The 17,960-nt window shown below is 46.4% G+C and overlaps 7 protein-coding genes across 7 annotated transcripts; 4 read left to right on the top strand and 3 right to left on the bottom strand.

Annotated features, from left to right (window-relative positions):
* Positions 1 to 91: 91 nt before the first annotated feature.
* On the top strand, positions 92 to 1,155 carry BHQ10_004190 (uncharacterized protein; the record flags this gene model as incomplete). Its single annotated transcript, XM_040876529.1, has 6 exons — positions 92 to 151; positions 209 to 236; positions 300 to 314; positions 369 to 438; positions 489 to 1,040; positions 1,101 to 1,155. The coding sequence occupies 6 exons, from the start codon at positions 92 to 94 to the stop codon at positions 1,153 to 1,155; spliced, it is 780 nt and encodes a 259-aa protein (XP_040732694.1).
* Positions 1,156 to 2,148: 993 nt separating this feature from the next.
* On the top strand, positions 2,149 to 2,868 carry BHQ10_004189 (uncharacterized protein; the record flags this gene model as incomplete). Its single annotated transcript, XM_040876527.1, has 1 exon — positions 2,149 to 2,868. One exon carries the CDS (start codon positions 2,149 to 2,151, stop codon positions 2,866 to 2,868), a length of 720 nt encoding a protein of 239 aa, XP_040732693.1.
* A 1,060-nt stretch (positions 2,869 to 3,928) lies between these two features.
* On the top strand, positions 3,929 to 6,127 carry BHQ10_004188 (uncharacterized protein; the record flags this gene model as incomplete). Its single annotated transcript, XM_040876526.1, has 3 exons — positions 3,929 to 5,843; positions 5,905 to 5,940; positions 6,015 to 6,127. 3 exons carry the CDS (start codon positions 3,929 to 3,931, stop codon positions 6,125 to 6,127), a joined length of 2,064 nt encoding a protein of 687 aa, XP_040732692.1.
* Positions 6,128 to 6,800: 673 nt separating this feature from the next.
* Positions 6,801 to 12,277, bottom strand: BHQ10_004187 (uncharacterized protein; the record flags this gene model as incomplete). Its single annotated transcript, XM_040876525.1, has 10 exons — positions 6,801 to 7,300; positions 7,379 to 7,653; positions 7,709 to 7,854; positions 7,911 to 8,011; positions 9,319 to 9,444; positions 9,501 to 9,686; positions 9,789 to 10,012; positions 10,320 to 10,358; positions 10,412 to 11,961; positions 12,023 to 12,277. The coding sequence occupies 10 exons, from the start codon at positions 12,275 to 12,277 to the stop codon at positions 6,801 to 6,803; spliced, it is 3,402 nt and encodes a 1,133-aa protein (XP_040732691.1).
* Positions 12,278 to 12,837: 560 nt separating this feature from the next.
* On the top strand, positions 12,838 to 13,651 carry BHQ10_004186 (uncharacterized protein; the record flags this gene model as incomplete). The annotated part of the gene is made up of 5 exons (XM_040876524.1): positions 12,838 to 12,844; positions 12,893 to 13,077; positions 13,126 to 13,168; positions 13,216 to 13,442; positions 13,517 to 13,651. The coding sequence occupies 5 exons, from the start codon at positions 12,838 to 12,840 to the stop codon at positions 13,649 to 13,651; spliced, it is 597 nt and encodes a 198-aa protein (XP_040732690.1).
* Positions 13,652 to 13,912: 261 nt separating this feature from the next.
* BHQ10_004185 (uncharacterized protein) lies at positions 13,913 to 15,475 on the bottom strand (the record flags this gene model as incomplete). The annotated part of the gene is made up of 1 exon (XM_040876523.1): positions 13,913 to 15,475. One exon carries the CDS (start codon positions 15,473 to 15,475, stop codon positions 13,913 to 13,915), a length of 1,563 nt encoding a protein of 520 aa, XP_040732689.1.
* A 415-nt stretch (positions 15,476 to 15,890) lies between these two features.
* Positions 15,891 to 17,538, bottom strand: BHQ10_004184 (uncharacterized protein; the record flags this gene model as incomplete). The annotated part of the gene is made up of 4 exons (XM_040876522.1): positions 15,891 to 16,232; positions 16,304 to 16,598; positions 16,662 to 16,986; positions 17,040 to 17,538. 4 exons carry the CDS (start codon positions 17,536 to 17,538, stop codon positions 15,891 to 15,893), a joined length of 1,461 nt encoding a protein of 486 aa, XP_040732688.1.
* Between the last annotated feature and the right edge of the window lie 422 nt (positions 17,539 to 17,960).

Here is a 17,960-nt window from a genome sequence, read left to right as displayed (position 1 = left end):
TCAAACAAATATACACATATCTGTATTTATACACCATACGACATACAAAGACCCGATAAACCGACCCGCCCGCTCTCTTCCGCGTCCAAATATGCGCGAAAGCGGCCTCGGCAAACTCCAGAAAAAGATGATGGGAAGGTGGTCTGATACTGTACGTGATCGCTAAACCATTTTGACGTCTTGTGACTAATTGATTGGTTGTTGATAGTTGCATCCTGATGATGCGTATTTGAGTTGTAAGCATTGCCTCGGTTATCGATTAGAGTTGAGACAAAGACTAATCTGATTAACTCAATTAGATCATGATGTGAGATGTAAGTGCACGAAACAGCGATTAATGTCGTCAGAAAGATATCTGACTGGAATAGTAATGCGCGAGGATATTCAGACATTAAAAGATGACTGGTTGACGGATAACGTTATCTCTTTCTGGGAGGAGTATGTAATCTCCCCATTTCCTAGCCCTCATCACTGACTCCTTGCTATAGATACCTTGAACACGAATACCTCTCCAAACTCGAGCACGCCAATATCATCCTCCTCCGCCCCAGCATGTCCTTCATGCTCCTCCAAACCTCCGACCCGCGCACCCTCCGCGAAGCTCTCCCAGACTTCACAAAGGCCACCCACGTCTTCCTCCCCATAAATGACTGCCGAAACGTCACCGAAGCCGAAGGCGGAACCCACTGGTCCTTACTCGTAGTCTCGATCGTCGACCGCATCGCATTCCACTACGACTCCCTCCCACCTGGGAACAGAATGGAAGCAGGCACCATAACCATGAAACTAGGCGTGTTACTCAACTGTCCGATCCGATTTGTGCATTTAGAGGATGCGCCGCAACAGGAAAATAGTAGTGACTGTGGCGTGTTTGTGTGTTTGAATATGAGGTGTTTGTTGCTGGATAGGATATTGAGGGCGAATTCGCATCAGAAAGTGAGTATGAGTTTGGCGGGAAAGAGGGTTGATGCGACTTCGGGACGGAGGGAGATGTTGAAGATTATCGAAGGGTTTAGGAAGGAAGGAGTTCGGAGAAGATCGTACGTATTTTCCTTCCTTTTGTTGTTAGATATGGTGTTTGACTGACGTTTGTGTCTTAGACAAAGCTCGAGTCCATCTGAGCGCCATTCTAGAAGTCCTCCGCGCATTGAATAGTTAATTGCTGGTTGTTTTTCTTTCGTCTTTTCATGAGCATGGCGTTGGGTCTGCATTGAGGTTACGCTGATGAAGTGCGATGATATACCATTGAAAACAGATATGTACTTATGATTGCACATGATAAACGAGACTTTTTTATATTATGACGAACTGTCTACTCATGGACGTGGAATAAATCATTCGCCAAAGCGTGAATACTTTGCCGGTACCTGAAACCAGGGTTTCTCGAGCTTTGCTAATGACAGCTTCAGGCCATCGGATTAGCCCTAATTGACAATCAAATCTTGTCTACGTATCTTGTACAAAGTCCTAGAAGCTCTAACAAGCGATAAACTCAAACTCCCTGGCGTATATTGTTCGCAAAATACCTAAAAAAAGTAGTCCATACATTCACACTAATTTCCGCATTAGATGTCAAGATGAAATGGACTTCGCGAATAGCGCAAGTTAACTCCAACGGAATCCGGAGGAAAACAGCCCGCCACCCTTGTCGATATCACTTTGAATGAGAAACCGAGATCAACACATGTGCATGACTTTTGACAAATTCAATGATGAGATTGATCTTAAGAAAACTTGGTGAATGCTTGCTTGTATTCTCGATATTTGCGCGGTCTGGTCCGAGTAAATTGTGAATATTTCAGAAAGCTGAATAAGAAGTCGGTTGTTGCTGGGGCCGAGAGGCCGAGAAGAAGGCCGAATGGCGATGATGCGCTGGGGGAAAATGTCTTGGCTTCTGCACGAACGATGCCATTAGTCGACATCATTCTTCATTTCGAGGCAGATGTCATACTTTGTTATGGGATTATGAATTAATCAGCGCTTAGAAAGCTGCTGATGCTGCTTCGCGATGCTCGTATTGAATTGACATAGTTGCTCAGGGACTCTAGGACCGACCTTATAAAAGGCCCAGAGACGTCGTCAAAATGTTGAACTTTCATCAAACAAATTGAAAAAGCGTCAAGCCGACAGTCAAACTGAATTTGCAACATGGCAGCAAAAATCCTACCCATCAAACTCTACGGAGGCGTCCTCGGTCCCAACCCCCTCAAAGTCGGTCTGGTTCTGACCGCGCTCGAGATTCCCTTTGAGAGCATTCTTATCCCCATGGATCAGCTGAAGACCCCCGAGTACGAAGCAATCAACCCCAATGGTCGGCTTCCATCCATCCACGACCCAAACACCAACTTCACAATCTGGGAGAGCGGCGCCATCATCGAGTATCTGATTGAACGCTACGACACCGAAGAGCCGCGCAAATTCAGTTTCCCTCCGGGAAGCGCAGAAGCGCAACTCGCTCGCTCCTTTCTGTATTTGCAGACTACCGGTCAAGGTCCATACTATGGTCAGGCGTATTGGTTTAAGGTCTTCCACCAGGAAAAGGTTCCCTCCGCTATTGAGCGCTACGTCAATGAAATCAAGCGCGTCACTGGCGTGCTCGATAAGTGGCTAGCCGAGCAAAAGGAAATTCATAAAAACGACATCCAGGACGGCCCCTGGCTGGTCGGAAATAAGTTCTCATTCGCCGATGTAGCGTTTATCTCCTGGCAGAAAATCGCGCAGGCGAACCATGCTGAGGATGGGTTTGATGTGAATGCTTTCCCGCATGCAAAGGATTGGTTCGAGCGTATGACGTCGAAGGAGGAACTCAAGGCGGTGTTGGATACGTATGATGCCGAGATGGCGAAAAGGAGGCAGGCAAGGAAGTAGCTGTATTCCTTTTCAGGTATTCAAAGATTGTGTGCGAGTTATTGACCGCCCATTCTGAGTGCTCTTAGTGACTTCCATGTCATTTCGGTGTATATGAGTGCATAGAATCAATGAGTCGGAAAAAATAATTCAATTTGTTTGTCGAGTTGCTTCAAATATTGGCCGACGATGCCGAGGTAAATACAGGTACGACGTGGAAATATGGGCGGATAGCAATGCTCACGTCTGCTTGATTGCAATCGTTGATTTCTCAAATTAAAGACAACAGGTATCTCTGTTTTAATATTAATTCAATATGATTAAAAGCCCCGCTGAAATACAACATTCAACATTGAATAAGTGATGGCGAATGGGGCATGGCGTTTTAGTTTATGAACTAAAAAGCTTCATTTAATTAAGCGACCAAATGATAAGCCTAGCGGCCTTGGCTGGGTAGTCGTCTGTTAATGCATCCAACGAGAATAGACACATCCAAGATATCGTTTGTATTGGTCTGCTGTCGTCAAATTTTTCCCATATAATAGCAATCGAGCCAGGATTATGCACCCCAACATCAAAACATGTTTTCTGCTTGCATACAGCTGTGTTTAATCTATTCTCATCAGGTACTGGCGTAGCATCTAGCCTATTCTATGCCGTGCTTAATCCCAGACTGCATATAGGCTATCCTTCTTCCAGCCAAGCTGGTCGATAGCGTTTGTTGGGGTTTCATCGTACTAGAGCCGTATAGGAAGGAGTCATACAACGATCTCTGATAAGTTCAGCCTGTAGGATGCTTCTTATCAGAAGCACCTCACTTCTAACTAGGATGATGATCGCTCTTAATAATTAGGTGGGAAATAATTATGCGCTTGCATATCTAATCCTGCCCTTATAAATTACGTTATTTGCCCATGCCAGCTCTTTGTTGCGTCCGCTTTTTCTATCCTTCCCTGGCTTTGCAAACCTGGTTGGGAACAGCATTGAAGTGTACAATCGCTTCTCTAGTCGTTGCTGCCATCCTAAACAGTAAATAGGGGCTATTTTGTCTTTCTATACTTGTTTACTAGCAGACAACAACATGTTGTTGCAGTACCTTCTTGTTCACACTTCGGTGTTCTCTGGAGCTCTGGCCGCTTCATTGAGCCATGTACTCCATGAGAAGCGAGAAATCCCTTTGCCAGAAATAAAACAGCGCATTGATGGCGATTCAGTCATCCCTGTTCGCATTGGTTTGCGACAGAGCAATCTGCACACCGGCTATGAAAGACTGATGGACGTCTCTCATCCATCGTCTGAAAACTACGGAAAGCATCTTACCAAAGAGGAAGTTCATTCCATTTTTGCTCCTGCTGACGAGACTGTGGACGCCGTCAAGAACTGGCTCCTCGGCTCCGGTCTTTTCGGCGATGATGAAATCATGCATTATGAGAACAAAGGATGGCTTGCAATCGACATGCCTGCTAGGCATGCTGAGAAATTGCTAGGTACTCACTTCTATGAGCTGGAGAGTCCCAACGGCAATGTCCGAATCGGATGTGAGGAATATTATCTTCCTGCTCACATTTCCGAACATGTGGACTACATCAAGCCCGGAGTTAAACTTTCTGCGCCTATGAAAAAGCGACAGATAAACCAGAAGCGCAGCGTATCCGCTGCATCTCACCCAGGTTATCCCCATGTGCCTCACGTAAAACCACCACATTATCCCGGTTGGGCCCTTCCACCAGCAGCGCACGGACTACCTCCTGCTCTTCAGAACTGTGGTGTCAACATCACTCCCACTTGCATTAAGGCTCTGTACGATCTTCCCACCGCAAAATACAGTCAACCAGAAAATGCCATGGGTCTCTATGAAAGTTATGATGCGTTTTCGCAGGAAGACATCACTCTCTTCTTTCAGAACTTCGCCACCAATGTTCCTGCTGGCACAAAGCCAAAGGTGATCTCCGTTGATGGAGGCACTGCACCGGTTGCGCCATCTGACGAGCGCAACGGCGGAGAGTCTGATATTGATCTCGATCTCGCCATTTCCCTGATTTACCCCCAATCGGTCACGGTTTATGAAGTGGACGATCTGCCAAACTCATCTGGCGAGACGGGAACAGCTGGATTTCTCAACACTTTCCTTGACAGTGTGGATGGAAGCTACTGCAACTATTCTGCTTATGGTATTACCGGCGACAGCCCGGGAATTGATGCATCTTACCCCGATTCTCTCGCGGGTGGCTACACAGGCCAAAGGGAATGTGGCACGTACAATCTCACTCGAGTTGTTTCCATTTCCTACGGTGAGGCAGAGGTCTATTTCCCCAAAGCATATGTGGAGAGGCAATGCCAAGAAATCTTGAAATTAGGCCTTCAGGGTCATACTATTCTGGTTGCTAGTGGTGACTACGGTGTAGCTAGCTTCCCTGGCAGCAATGATAATGAATTCGGCTGTCTCAGTTCTACCACTCAGAACGGAACCATCTACAACCCCGACTATCCGTCTGGATGTCCCTACATTACTGCCGTCGGTGCTACAAGATTGTACCCAAATGAAACCGTCTACGACGCCGAGTCAGCTATGCAAGTCAACTTGACTGCATTCAACATCGCCACTGGAGCCGGCCCTACCTCCCCGCCATACGACTTCTTTGCGACCGGTGGTGGTTTCTCTAACTTCTTCGAACCAGCGTCTTTCCAGGCCGAGGCGGTCGCCGAATATCTCAAGAAGGACCTGCCTTACCAGAAACTACCCTACTATAACATCAACAATGATGCCACTAACATCGGCGAAAATGGGGGTGTCTACAACCGCAAAGGCCGTGGATACCCAGATGTCTCTGCGAACGGTGCCTTCTTGCTCACATTTGTGAATGAAACTGAAGGCACTTTCTTTGGCACCTCTCTAGCGTCGCCTATCTTTGGTGCTGTAGTCACTCTGCTTAATGAAGAGCGTACTGCTGTGGGCAAGGGGCCGATTGGATTTATTAATCCTGCCTTGTATGCTAGTAAGTGACATTCATCGATATCATCTGGTTTGAAGAGTAAGATTGCTGATTGAACATATAGATCCCTGGGTCCTGAACGACATTACCAACGGTTCGAGTAAGTCTCCTCATATTATTCCAGAAAGACTCCAAATCTTTGTTTCCATGTACTGACAAGATCTTTTCTTACAGACCCCAATTGCGGCTCGGGGGGCTTCCAAGCATCCGAAGGATGGGACCCCGTAACAGGTCTTGGAACACCCAACTATCCTCGCATGTTGGAGTACTTCCTCAGTTTACCATAGATACCGCTCATTTGAAACTTACCTAGGCAGTCAATGCTAACACTGCACATGTGGTCTATAGCTAGTCTGGGTAGGAATTTATATCATCTAGGAATCCAGTGGTTCTAGTATTTTCAAGAGTTTCAATGTACCTACTTGAATACATGTCTTCATGATTCCTACATAGCAGTGTTCAAAATAATACATCAGTCATGTCTGGTAGTATGATTGGGTTTTCTAGATTTGTACACAAGGTCCAACGAAAGGTTCTGGAACCTTAATCATCAGGCAGAATCTACCAAATCAGGAATTCTGGCCGTACAGCCATATTGATATGGAAAGACTCGATCTTGATATGGATTGGGAATCGGAGTCAGTGTTGATGATCCCCTTGCCAGTCACAGTCGGTACATGCATTCAAATATTTCTTCGCACGGATCTCTTTTGAAAAGTATATTTCGTAAACTTATTGATTAAGAGTTATTCGTTATTGGTTTTCAAGTCGCGATAATCCAAATTTACCATTACTTAGGTAACTGTAACATAGTAGAAATACCTCAAGTAGTATGTATCGATTTTACTTTTCTTGTAACTGATCTAATTATCTAGGTGTTTCTTACAGTAAATGTCACCAATGGACAATTTAGGAGTACACGGGTGTCTATCATCCACAGTCCTTCATCAATCCTCACACCTAAGCCGACCCAATTTCAGTGTTGGCGATGGTCTCATCCACGACAGTGCTACCCTGACCATAGACGACATAGTAGTCGATACTATTAGCTGGAGGACCATACTCAAACCAAGTGCAGCTCATATAGTACTCCGAGTATTTACCAAGACCGCCATCAGGATTGATGATGTTCTTCAACCACTCTTCCTTCTGCGCCGTGCTAGCAGATCCTCCACTCGATGTCTGGGTTCCGGTCTCACCAATAGCGAATGGAAGTCCGTTGGCAGCGGCATATGTATCGTAAAAGGCTCCATAGGCGGTTGCGAAGTCGGGGATTCCTTGGTCAGCGTTGGGGTAGTAATCCATGCCGACGATGTCGACGTATTCCTTACCGGGCCACCAGGGAGCAGCGGGTTCGGAGGTTATATCGTCGTTGGGGGACCAGTACATGTAGATCTTGTCATTGCTGGAGGTGGCATTGTACATGTTTTGCCAGGCAGTCATGAATTCATCGTAATTTTCTGTATTGTCGAATGTTAGACATCAAGTCGTCCTTTCCTGCTGTGGTTCAAATTTGTAGGAAAGTTTTGCTGACTTACTTCCACCAGGATACGTGCCGGAATCCGCATAATAGTTCATTTCATGAGCAAACCGCAACCAAACAGTAACCCCCTTGCTGGTAAAGGTATTCTCAAAGTAGGATGCCACAGACTTGGACAAGCCCGTGCTAACATCTGTCCAGTCAATAGAGGTCATCAAAGAAGCAATCAGAACAGCTCCGGAAGAGATGATGTCGTCCACGTTGTATTGGTCGTTGCCATTGTAGGAGCCGCTATCGACGTTGGAAGACGTAAGCTGAGAGTAGACGTTGTACCTATGCCATGGTTAATTGAAAGAGTGACTCTGTCTGAGTTGAACAGTCTACACACGTAGCGCCCTTCTGCCCCGTGGCTGCAGTCAAATCAGCCATTGTCACCTGGGGATCGTAGTTGGGAGCGTAACCAAAGTACACGCCATCATAGCTGATCATAGAATCGGCGTTGATGCCATATTGAACACCCAGAGTGTTCTCCAACTGTAACAGCTTGACATTAACAACGTTCTTGGATCGTTATATGTAGTCACACGTACTCTTTTATGTGGACTGGCCAATGCTGCCGAGGCAAGCGTCAACAAAGACAGAAATTTTGCCATGTCGATCGAGATGAGGATTGAGACAAAATCTTGCGGTTCTTGGTCGAATTATCTCAAAGCTTGAAGTTCTCTGATCAAGTTGTCTCACTCTTTTGTTCCATCAAATGATATTTTCAGCGGAAGAAACAAGGCTTTTATATGTTGGTCCTCCAAGCCAAGTCAGTTGGTCTAAACCCTATCGTTTCCTACGGGTTCTTCACATCTGATCTCGGACGTTAGAAATGACACGACTGGCCCGTACTAAGGGCATGTGGAACGCTGATCATCGCGCATTCAAGGCATATCAAGCTTTGAGAAGTTAGAACATGAAAATTGGGGACCTTTCAAGGTTCCTGGGTCCTTAAGGTGATGAGGATGACAATGCATAGGGCGGATCTCTCCTAGCACAACCCAAAATTGAATCTCCACTGGCCGAAAGATTCAATATCAAAGACATATTTGGTTACAAGGAAACCCGACAAGCTAGTACCCCTTGGATCAAAAACAATATAAGGGTGCCCAGTTGTGCCTCAATATCTGGGGCTCGGCATTTATTTAGAGCCCGAAGCCCTAAAAAGTATAATATCTGGGTGTCGGTACTAATAACTTACTCAATGATGAATTATCACTACGGTTCCACTACTCATTCTAGATGCTGCGGCAAGGCTGCATTGACTATCATTACAATCTGGCCCCAATCTCCTAAAATGGCTAAACGGGAGGGGGCCCCATCTGGTATCAAAGCATCAAGATCTGCGACGTTTCATCGCGAAATTAACGTGAGAGCTAGCTGGTAATTGATCGGTGTTCGCCTCCCAAGAAGTATGTTTCATGGATTATGATCTTTCTATTGGATCGTATTTCATGGCGTCGTAGTGATTTAGACAAACTGCATGATCAGCTGCAGAAATATAATCGCTCTTTCTCATCCCAGCTTCCTCTTTCGGAGACTGCTGTATTCCAATGTGGATGTTACTTGAGTAAGACATGGATACCGGTCTTTCATTTTCTCACCTGTATGTCTATACGTAGTATCATAACAGGGCTAGGGCTAAGTATGGGTCGGGAAAAGGTCTTATGCGCTCCACAAAAATCACCAAATGACTCGTGAGGCATATTTCGCCGTAGTAAATACTCGAGCCTTAGTTATAGAACGACCGGCCAGGTCTTTTATGGGGTTTCGGTCATTTTATGACTCCGGCTAGAGCCTCATCTAGTAATAGTGACATGTGATAGAATTTGGCTCGATATTTGGAGTGCAAAATGAATGAAATCACATGCATGCTTATATGGCTACTTTGACATTGAATTATTGAACATTGCTGATACAAGAGAGGGCACGGTTAGCTTGGTAGTTCAAATGTACTTTCACAGATATCAGTGCTTGACTTGACCACCCCGATTGTGCTGTCACCGCCACCTTGCAGCATCCAGTAGATTTCGGAACTGCTCTTTGCAGGAACAGTGACAAAACTACCATCAGCCAGCACGACTGGGATTTGAACAATCAGTTGGACCTGCAAAATAAAAGAGGGATGGTATACAAACCTTCCAATGCCAGGACCTGATCGGCTGCCAATCCATATAGACTACTCAGGGGAGAATCGCCGCCACCAGCATTGGAAGCCCCAGCCAGAACAACAGTACCAGCCTCGCCCCCCACTGCAGTCACGACAAGCTCATTCGCAAATTTGTACGCTTCAGAAACCTGTATCCCAGTATCAAATTTGATTCCTGGTCTTAGTCATTAGCAGCCCTAAAATTGAGGTAATATGCCGAATCTTTCAACCAATGCGTCCATACTGAAAACGCACCTTTCACCGATGCTTTACCTACGTAGTACAAAGCCGTGACCAGTGCTCTTTAAAACAAGGCGAGTATTGGAATTCCGATCAAAGTTGACGGCGACCTGGACTTGCGATACTGTGGAAACATTCACAACGAACGAAGGACAGACGCCTTGAAAACATGTGCTTGTATAGTTGAACAGTCCGCAAATCAAAGCCGTAGATGATGTGAATAGGAAAAGATCCATGTAGTCAAAGGTGTAGGCTTCGATTCTATAATACTTCAACATCGAGATAACAGAATACATCATCCGCCAGACCTGTCGTTCAAATAGAATCATTCGTGAGGAAAAAGAATTGATTATACAATAGCATATTCCGACGCCAGCCAATGCCCTTCCCATAGTGTTCCCCTAATGACCCGAAGTTGATTTTTATATGGAAAAAACAACGAAACATAATCTTAAAATAGATGGGTAGAGGGCAACCCATTTAGTTGATCAAATGACCTCTGGTTAGTAACACACACAAAATCTGGAAGTTGTCATCGAGACCAGATCATAGGTCATCTTCTAAGAACTTATAGATAAATTTGAAGTCCGCTTTTCTTCGATTCATCCTGAACAGATAGTTAGGACGAGTTGCGGAATCACACAAATGAAGTGAACTTACCAAGTGCTTTCGTAATCAAAAAATCGATATGTTCCTTGCTCAAATTCCTCCGTTATCATCTTTGGTTCTTCATGTCGCTGGAACCAAGTCTGATAGAGTTTGTGGAACCGCCAACTTTGGTTCTTCAATGATTTCGCGGCTAGGTACTGTTGATATGTTCCTTGCTGATAGTAGAAAATGTAGAACAAAGTGTCCGTATCGATGCGTCCCGTATCGTATAATCGGTGATCGTCAAAGATCGGAAGTGGTTCTTGTGGGTAGTAGAGCGGGGTGTTGTAAGGGTTTTGAGGTTTGTAGTGACGGGGTTTCTCTGCATCTCCTGGTTCCGGACAGGAATTTAGTGATGCTGCAAGAAGTCTTTGTACGGATGCCGACGAGATGTTAGCTTCCCCCCGAGTCTTTGTCGCCTCAAAAGATTGAATCAAGTCTTGCAGTCCCGGAGGTAAATGATACATTGATTCATCCTGTGCATTTGTTGTCGTCGCTGCTGGCGCCGTTTCTTCATTCGTAACGTTGCCATTCTGCATCTGAGAGGAGTTTGCTTTGGACGGGACCGCTTCATACTTTTCTGCTGGTGTTGGTAGATCTGGCGTTGCCGACACAGGCTTAACGCTCGCTACTTGTGCGGGTGCTGGTGATTCAGTCCGGGTCGGCTTTTCTGTCGGCTCTGGTGTTGATACCACACGAGACGCCAGTTGAACTGAATTGACACCTGGGGAATATGTCGAGCCAGCCTTTGAAACGGGAAATACCGATGATGATGCCGGGCTAGAGCCTGGTGGGGGAGGCAACGGCGCAATACCGACACCGCTTCGATCACTCGCCGCTGCTGCCGCCGCAGCGGATGCATATTTTAGTGTTTCTCCTGGTAGTCGAGTGGGGAGGGGCGCTGGTTTCATAGGACTCGACGTCGTGGCGGTAGTCGTTGTGGGATGAAGAGTGGCGAGTACTGGAAGCGGTGATTTCAGTTGCGTCGATGGTCTTCGTCCTGATATTGATTCAGCCTTCGGCTTCGCCCGTATTTCTGGTTCCTCGTCTGGTATCGATTGTGTATCTTGCGAAGACAATCGGTCGCCCTCGTTGCCAATTCCAAAGGCTGTTTCATCGTCGCCAAGATTCAAGTCATCGTAGAGTGTTTCATCCTCTCCAGAGTAGTCTATATTATGCCCATCTTCCACATAATATTTTATACTGTCCTTCAGATCGAGAACCTGCGATACCTCGACATTACCGTTTTGGAGCGACCGTAGTAGTAGTTCGAGTTTGTTCACATGCCACTTATGTCGTTCAGATACTCGCGCTATGTCTGCTAATCGATTTGCCTTGGCAACGTCCTTCTTTCCTTTCTTCAAAGATGCCTGGATGACTTCTTCCTCGGCCTCCATAGCTTCGATCCTTTGTTGGAGCTCGTCGACCATATTTGACAGAAAATCGCTTGATTCGGCTTTTTCCTTTTCTTTTGGATCGAGTCGCGAGGCAGCTGATAAACCCTCTTTCGAGTACGCCTTTGTCTTGAGATCTTTTTCGACGGCCTTGAATTGCTCCATGCACTGTTTTGTAGTTAGTCTCCTTGATCTGGTTTGATGGTTGGTTACTCGTAGAATATCGCACTGTTTCAATGGCTCTCCGCTGCTCCAGCAGGGGGGTCTTGTCCTTTACTTCATTGCCCGCAGCCCACGTTTTGATCTGATCTCGAAACCTTTGTAGTTTCTTGATTTCGCGTTTTAAATTCTCTTCCAATCGATCTCGTTGCGTTGTGTTGTTGGCTACTTTAATCTTTTCGTAAATTCCCTCGAAAGTCGCCATGCCTTCGGCGACCTTCTTAAAGGTCTTTTCGATCTCTTGCTGGGTCTTTCGCGAGGCCATGGTTGCGGCATTCACTTGTAATAGGCTTGATGCCGGTTACTGACAGGCGAGGGTAGGTCTCGACGGCGGAAGATCGGGTCAGAGAGTCGCTCGCTGATCTGGAATAATTCGTGTGAAGCTGTAATAGCAGTTGAGTCTCCGAGCAATCGAATGTGCGATGGCGCAAAGAGGTAAGATTGTGCTGGGAGGAAGTCTGGAAAGGCTCGTCCATTCATTTGTTGGCAGGKGCGAGGTCGACGAGCACGGGCCAATCAGAGCCGTTCTGCAGCTGAGTCCGCCTTTGTCCCCAGAACGAGTCATCCCCAAGCCATCTCCAAGTTCTTCTCCGACGCCAGAACACCTCGACAAACTCGGACAAACAATCGCTGATTGCTTTATTCAACTCGTGTGCTGGTACAGCTGGCCATGGTTTATTTATACCGCCATTGTGATTTTTGAAGGCTTTACCCAGCCGGTCTCTACCTGGCACGCCCCTCCATTCTAGGCCGCAAACGCCACTCCGTCGCAACTTGTATTACGCTATTCTTAGAGCGATTCAACGCATATCAGATGACTTTACAATGAAGGGTAGCTATTGTCATTGATTCTGTTGCAAGCTCGCGCTGACAGGAATAGCCGTCTTACAACGTGTCAAGTCGGCGTCCGTCACCATCGACAACCAGTTGATCTCATCAATCGGCCAAGGAGTCCTCGTGTTCGCTGGCGTTGGGAGGGAAGACACTGAAAGAGATGTCGACATTATGGCAGCAAGGGTGTTGAAAGCCAAGCTATGGCCGGATGAGACCAATGCGAAAACTTCTGTGTGTTAGTCCGTGGCGCGCAAAGAATCATATCTAATTTTAACTCAGTGGAAACGGAACGTTCAGGATATAGAAGGCGAAGTTCTTTGTGGTTCGTAAACTTCTCTCTATTTAAGTTACACGCACTGACCGACTCAGTATCCCAGTTCACATTATACGGACACATCAAGAAAGGCAACAAGCCTGACTTCCATGCCGCCGCCGACGTCGAAACGGCCCGTCGTCTCTACGATCGCTTCGTCCAGAAAGTCAGCGATCTGTACAAAGCGGAACGAGTAAAAAATGGAGTCTTTCAAGCCATGATGGAAGTTGAACTCAAGAACGACGGTCCGGTGGGTGTTGATTTCCGCAGTGAAGATGGAGCGGTAGGACAATCTTGCGTTCTCCTTCCAATGCGAATCTTCATATTCATTAGGACAACATCTGATTGATTCTTTAGGTCACTATTGAAATAACCACCGATCTTCCCAAATCTGAGAGTAGTAAGGATAAGGGAGAAACTGTGAAAACTCAGACGGATGCGGATGGACGGAGATACGTGGAGTTTGAGCTTCCCGCTTCTCTTTTGGAGTGATTGGACGTGTTTCATGAATTATGACTATGTATGCCTTGATAGATATATAGGTTCGGCGTCGGTCGGAGGGATATACCATATTTCGGGATGGCCTTGTGCCTTGAACTTTCTAGAGTTTGACTCTAATGTATATGTATGGATACCTAGGTATGGAAATCAATATAATGCTATTATATAATGCCGATTATGAACCGCGTGGTCAAATCTCAAGTACTCCATTATATGCGCCCCCAAAAAGGTGGAATACATACCAAGCCACACTTAAAACCGATTTTGCTCATTGCTCTGATATTGCTGTCCAAGGCGAGCCTGGAGAGTCCTCTCGTAGCCCATCAATAGCATAATCAGTTCCGGATTCCCTGCCTCTTGCTGTTCTTCGTGAAGACGAAGAGTATAGAGACTTTGCAATGCTTCTGCAGGTGAGATGTGTGGAATAGTTTCATCAGACTCGTCGTCTTCCTCGTCAACATCTCCGCTCGATAGAAACTGACTCAGAACTATGGAGTCTATATCTATAACCCCATCGTCGACCTTTTCGTTGGGGCAATTCAAATATTGATTGGCGTCCAGGACGTCCTTGATTCGATTTGTTTCCTTCAAGTGTCGAAGACCAGCTGTAATCTCATTGATCAGATGTGTGTGATTGAGCTTAGGAACTGCTCCAACTTCAAGCGCTTTCCTGAAACTTTGCACGATTGTCTCATTGTCGAGATCAATTTTCCAGGCCGTTATCGCCCAACGAATTGCCATCAATATCGTCATGGTCACTGATGGATCAGCGCCACGTTTAAGCTCCAAGTTCATGTATCGAAGCCATTCCCTTTTCCAGTATAGTTTCCAACCGTAAACGGTACCCTCTAGCGGCTCACATGGCGTCTCTGAACAGGCCGGAAGCAAAATAACAAGCGTGTTTTTCAGCCTCATACTAACTTTTTGGAATGCAATCTGATGCGCGGAGATTTTATCAATCAGAAGGACAACCTTTCGGCCTTCCATCTTTTTATCAAACCAGATAAGCCAATCTTTGAATATATCGCTTGTCATCCAGGCTTGCTTGTTGCTCCTCCAAAGACAACCGAGATTTTCAACGTTAATTTTCGCTTTTGCAATGGCTCTAGGTCGCTCACTTGTACCTATAAACAAAGGAGGCAGGCGTTCTGACCCGTTAGAATTACAACAAAACAAAGCGCTTATTCGGGCTTGCTCGCTTCGACGGCCGGGGATCACGCTGGGTGCAAGATTCTTCTCTGGCATCATCTTCCAGAATAAACCCGTCTCATCACAGCTAAAAATATCTTGAGGTGCGAATGTCCTCAAGATCTGTCGAATCCTTACCAGTTCAACACCCGCATCTTCAGCTGAGTCTCCAGAATCACCATGCTGCTTTTTGATCTTGATCCCTTGCCGTGACTGAAACCTCTCTAGCCAACCATTACTGAATGAAGGACTCTCCTTCCCCGGGTAGATAGTAGACCAGTAATCTCTCGCCTTTTGACGCAGTATCTCCTGTGAAAGAGCCAAATCCTGATTCTTCGCGCGCCGAATCCACTCGGACAGTGCCGACTCCAGCTCCGGCCAATTCTCTGGACGAATCCGTTTACCGCTCACAGGCTGCCCTTCCATCTCATCAAGGAATGCATATATCGACGACAAGGTACGAGCTACAGTAGAAATATTAATCTTCTGATTGTACTTTTCTTCGAACCACTTGGCGAGATCCTTGTACTGCATTCTGGGATTTCGGTGGTGCTGCTGTCGTAGAGCAGCCTTTTGTGAATTGAGGATGGCATTGCGATGACGCCTATCTAGTGGTGGAGTCACCATCGTGTATACCTGGAAATTTTGTAGCAATAGCTACTTCTTAAAGGGCCAAAATAGGCGTCGCGTTATAACGCGGTATTGAGACAGAATTTAGGTGGTCGGAATTCGGGCGGGCAGCGAAGACTCACTAATAACGCGGGATGTTAATACGAACTGTCCGCTAGTCCTCATAGGCTCAGATCATTAAAGCCTCAGGCATCAAGGCAACAATCTCTGGCCCTAAGTTAGATTGTCAAACCCAGAGGAGTTGGAAAGTAAATAGAATTCCAGTTGGAGTTATTAATGAGGATCTCAGGAAACCTGTTCAGACTGAAGCATATTCGGTGATGAGCTTTATTTTCACCAACTATCGCATGTTTCACAACAGACAAACTGCAGTACATAGTTACATCCCAGAAACCCCGTCCTAGCCTTGCGCCTAAGCTTCTGCGGTCTCATGCCAGGTGGACACTTCTGCTTCTTTCTGCATAGCCGCTTGAGCGCCCTCTGGATCCTGCAAAGCATGGGGAACAAGTTGATCACCAAACAATTCGTCAATCTGCTCGAGAGTTCGTCCCTTGGTCTCGGGGAAGAAGAAATAGTAACTCAACGCGGCAATTAGGTTCATGACGAAGAACACATAGAAGTATTTGAATCCGACGTTGTCCAGAGCAGTGGGAGTGAATTGTGCAAAGATCAAGTTGAAGGCCCAGTTGGTGAAGGTTGTGATTGCGTTTCCGAGCGCGCGGACTTCGACGGGGAAGATTTCGGCGGGATAGACCTGTCGTAGCAATTGGTTAGAGTCTTTTTCTTATTTTTTAAGCAGTGTACTTTTATTTTCAAGAGACTTACCCAAGAAATAATTCCAAGCGGGGTATAAAACAGACTAAAGACAAAGTTCATTGCAACCATTGAACGGAGCTGGTTTCCGTTATTCGTATTCAAGTATTGTGCCTGGACAGCATTGACAAGTAACGCAGCCCCGAGCATAACAGCCGAGACTATCAAGGGCTTGACGCGACCAATTTTGTCGATCATATAGAGGCCGATGGAGCAGTAAACAATGGAGAGCGCTCCGCTGATACCGATAATCATTAGCGAGGTTTGATCGTTAATACCCAGGATAGCGTAAATGCGAGGTCCATAGCTAGATCCCGTTAGTCTCATGTTAAAAATCACGATCACAATGATTGGTACGTGGATATCTTACTAGTTGATAACATTTATACCTGAAAGAGGGCCAAAAGCTTGGATGGCACATCCCAAAATCAATCGTTTGCGCCACGATGCTTTCGTCAGGATAAGTTTCCATGAGGTGTTACCAACAGCCCGATCAGCAGCAATAACGTCGCGGATCTCGCGGAATTCCAAGTCCAAGGCTTCCTGGCTCGTGCCCTTGCGGATGTTTTTGAGCACCTTCATGGCCTCTTCGTGTCTGTCCTTTTCCATCAACCAACGAGGCGATTCGTCCAAGAACCAGATACCTCCGACGAGAATGAGACCTGGCACAATCTGGAAGGCAAGAGGGAAGCGCCCTGATAGAGTCAGCAAACAACAAGTATAAAAATGGGAGAGTTATCTAGCTTACAAGAGAATTCGGTGCTAACAAAGGAACAACCATAACCAAGCCACTGAGCAACCAAGAAACCCCAACTCAACATCCACTGTAGCAAACCTGAAAGCGCACCGCGCCATTTCTGCTCGGAAAGCTCAGCAGCATACAACGGAATAGTAGAAGTTAGCATTCCCACCGCTGCACCGGCAATGAAACGACCAATAATGAGCATGGTCATATTAACGGCACCAGCCTGAAGGGCACAACCAAGCACAGAAACACATGAACCAGCAAAAACCGTTCTCTTTCGTCCCAACCAGTCGGCCGCAAGCATGTTGATCAAAGTTCCCAAGATGGCTCCTCCCTGGAATGCAGAGACGATACCACCGGTGACGGTGCTGTTGGGGTTGGTGAAATATTCCTTGAAGGTAGCCAGCGAGATTGTTGAGGTGATGATACCGCTGTCATAGCCAAAGAGGAAGCCTCCCACGGCGAGGAAGATGGCAGAGAAGATGGTCTTGAGAGAAGGCATGGCGATCTGCGATGACGATGTCGATCCTACAGTAGGAACGCTGTCAAATACTGCCAAACAAAAAGCGTGGGTGATGATCTCAATTCTGTGACCGGACCTGGAGACGGATTTATAATGCGGAGAGCATGCAGCTATTACACGCAGAGCGAGTGCAATGGAATGGGGCCCCAGACTTGATTCATCGTTCACCATATGCACCCCGGGGTATATTAACCCGAAATCGTTTCACTGATGGAGTTGTCGGAAAACCCGACCATGGCACTATGAAGCCACGCCAAAGTATCCCCAAAGGTAGTATCTATAAGTGTCGATCCGACTCAGAGACTCGGCCTGTGCACGCTCATATAGTACGGAGTATCGCTTGATTTCGGCATGCTGACCTAACGTTTGGAATCACACGAAGTCCATGACCTAGAGAATCT

Source organism: Talaromyces amestolkiae (assembly GCF_001896365.1).
Source record: "Talaromyces amestolkiae strain CIB chromosome Unknown scaffold7.1, whole genome shotgun sequence".
NCBI lineage: Eukaryota > Fungi > Ascomycota > Eurotiomycetes > Eurotiales > Trichocomaceae > Talaromyces > Talaromyces amestolkiae.
The sequence above is the reverse complement of the archived record's forward strand: the minus strand, read 5'-3'. Positions and strand labels throughout refer to the sequence as shown.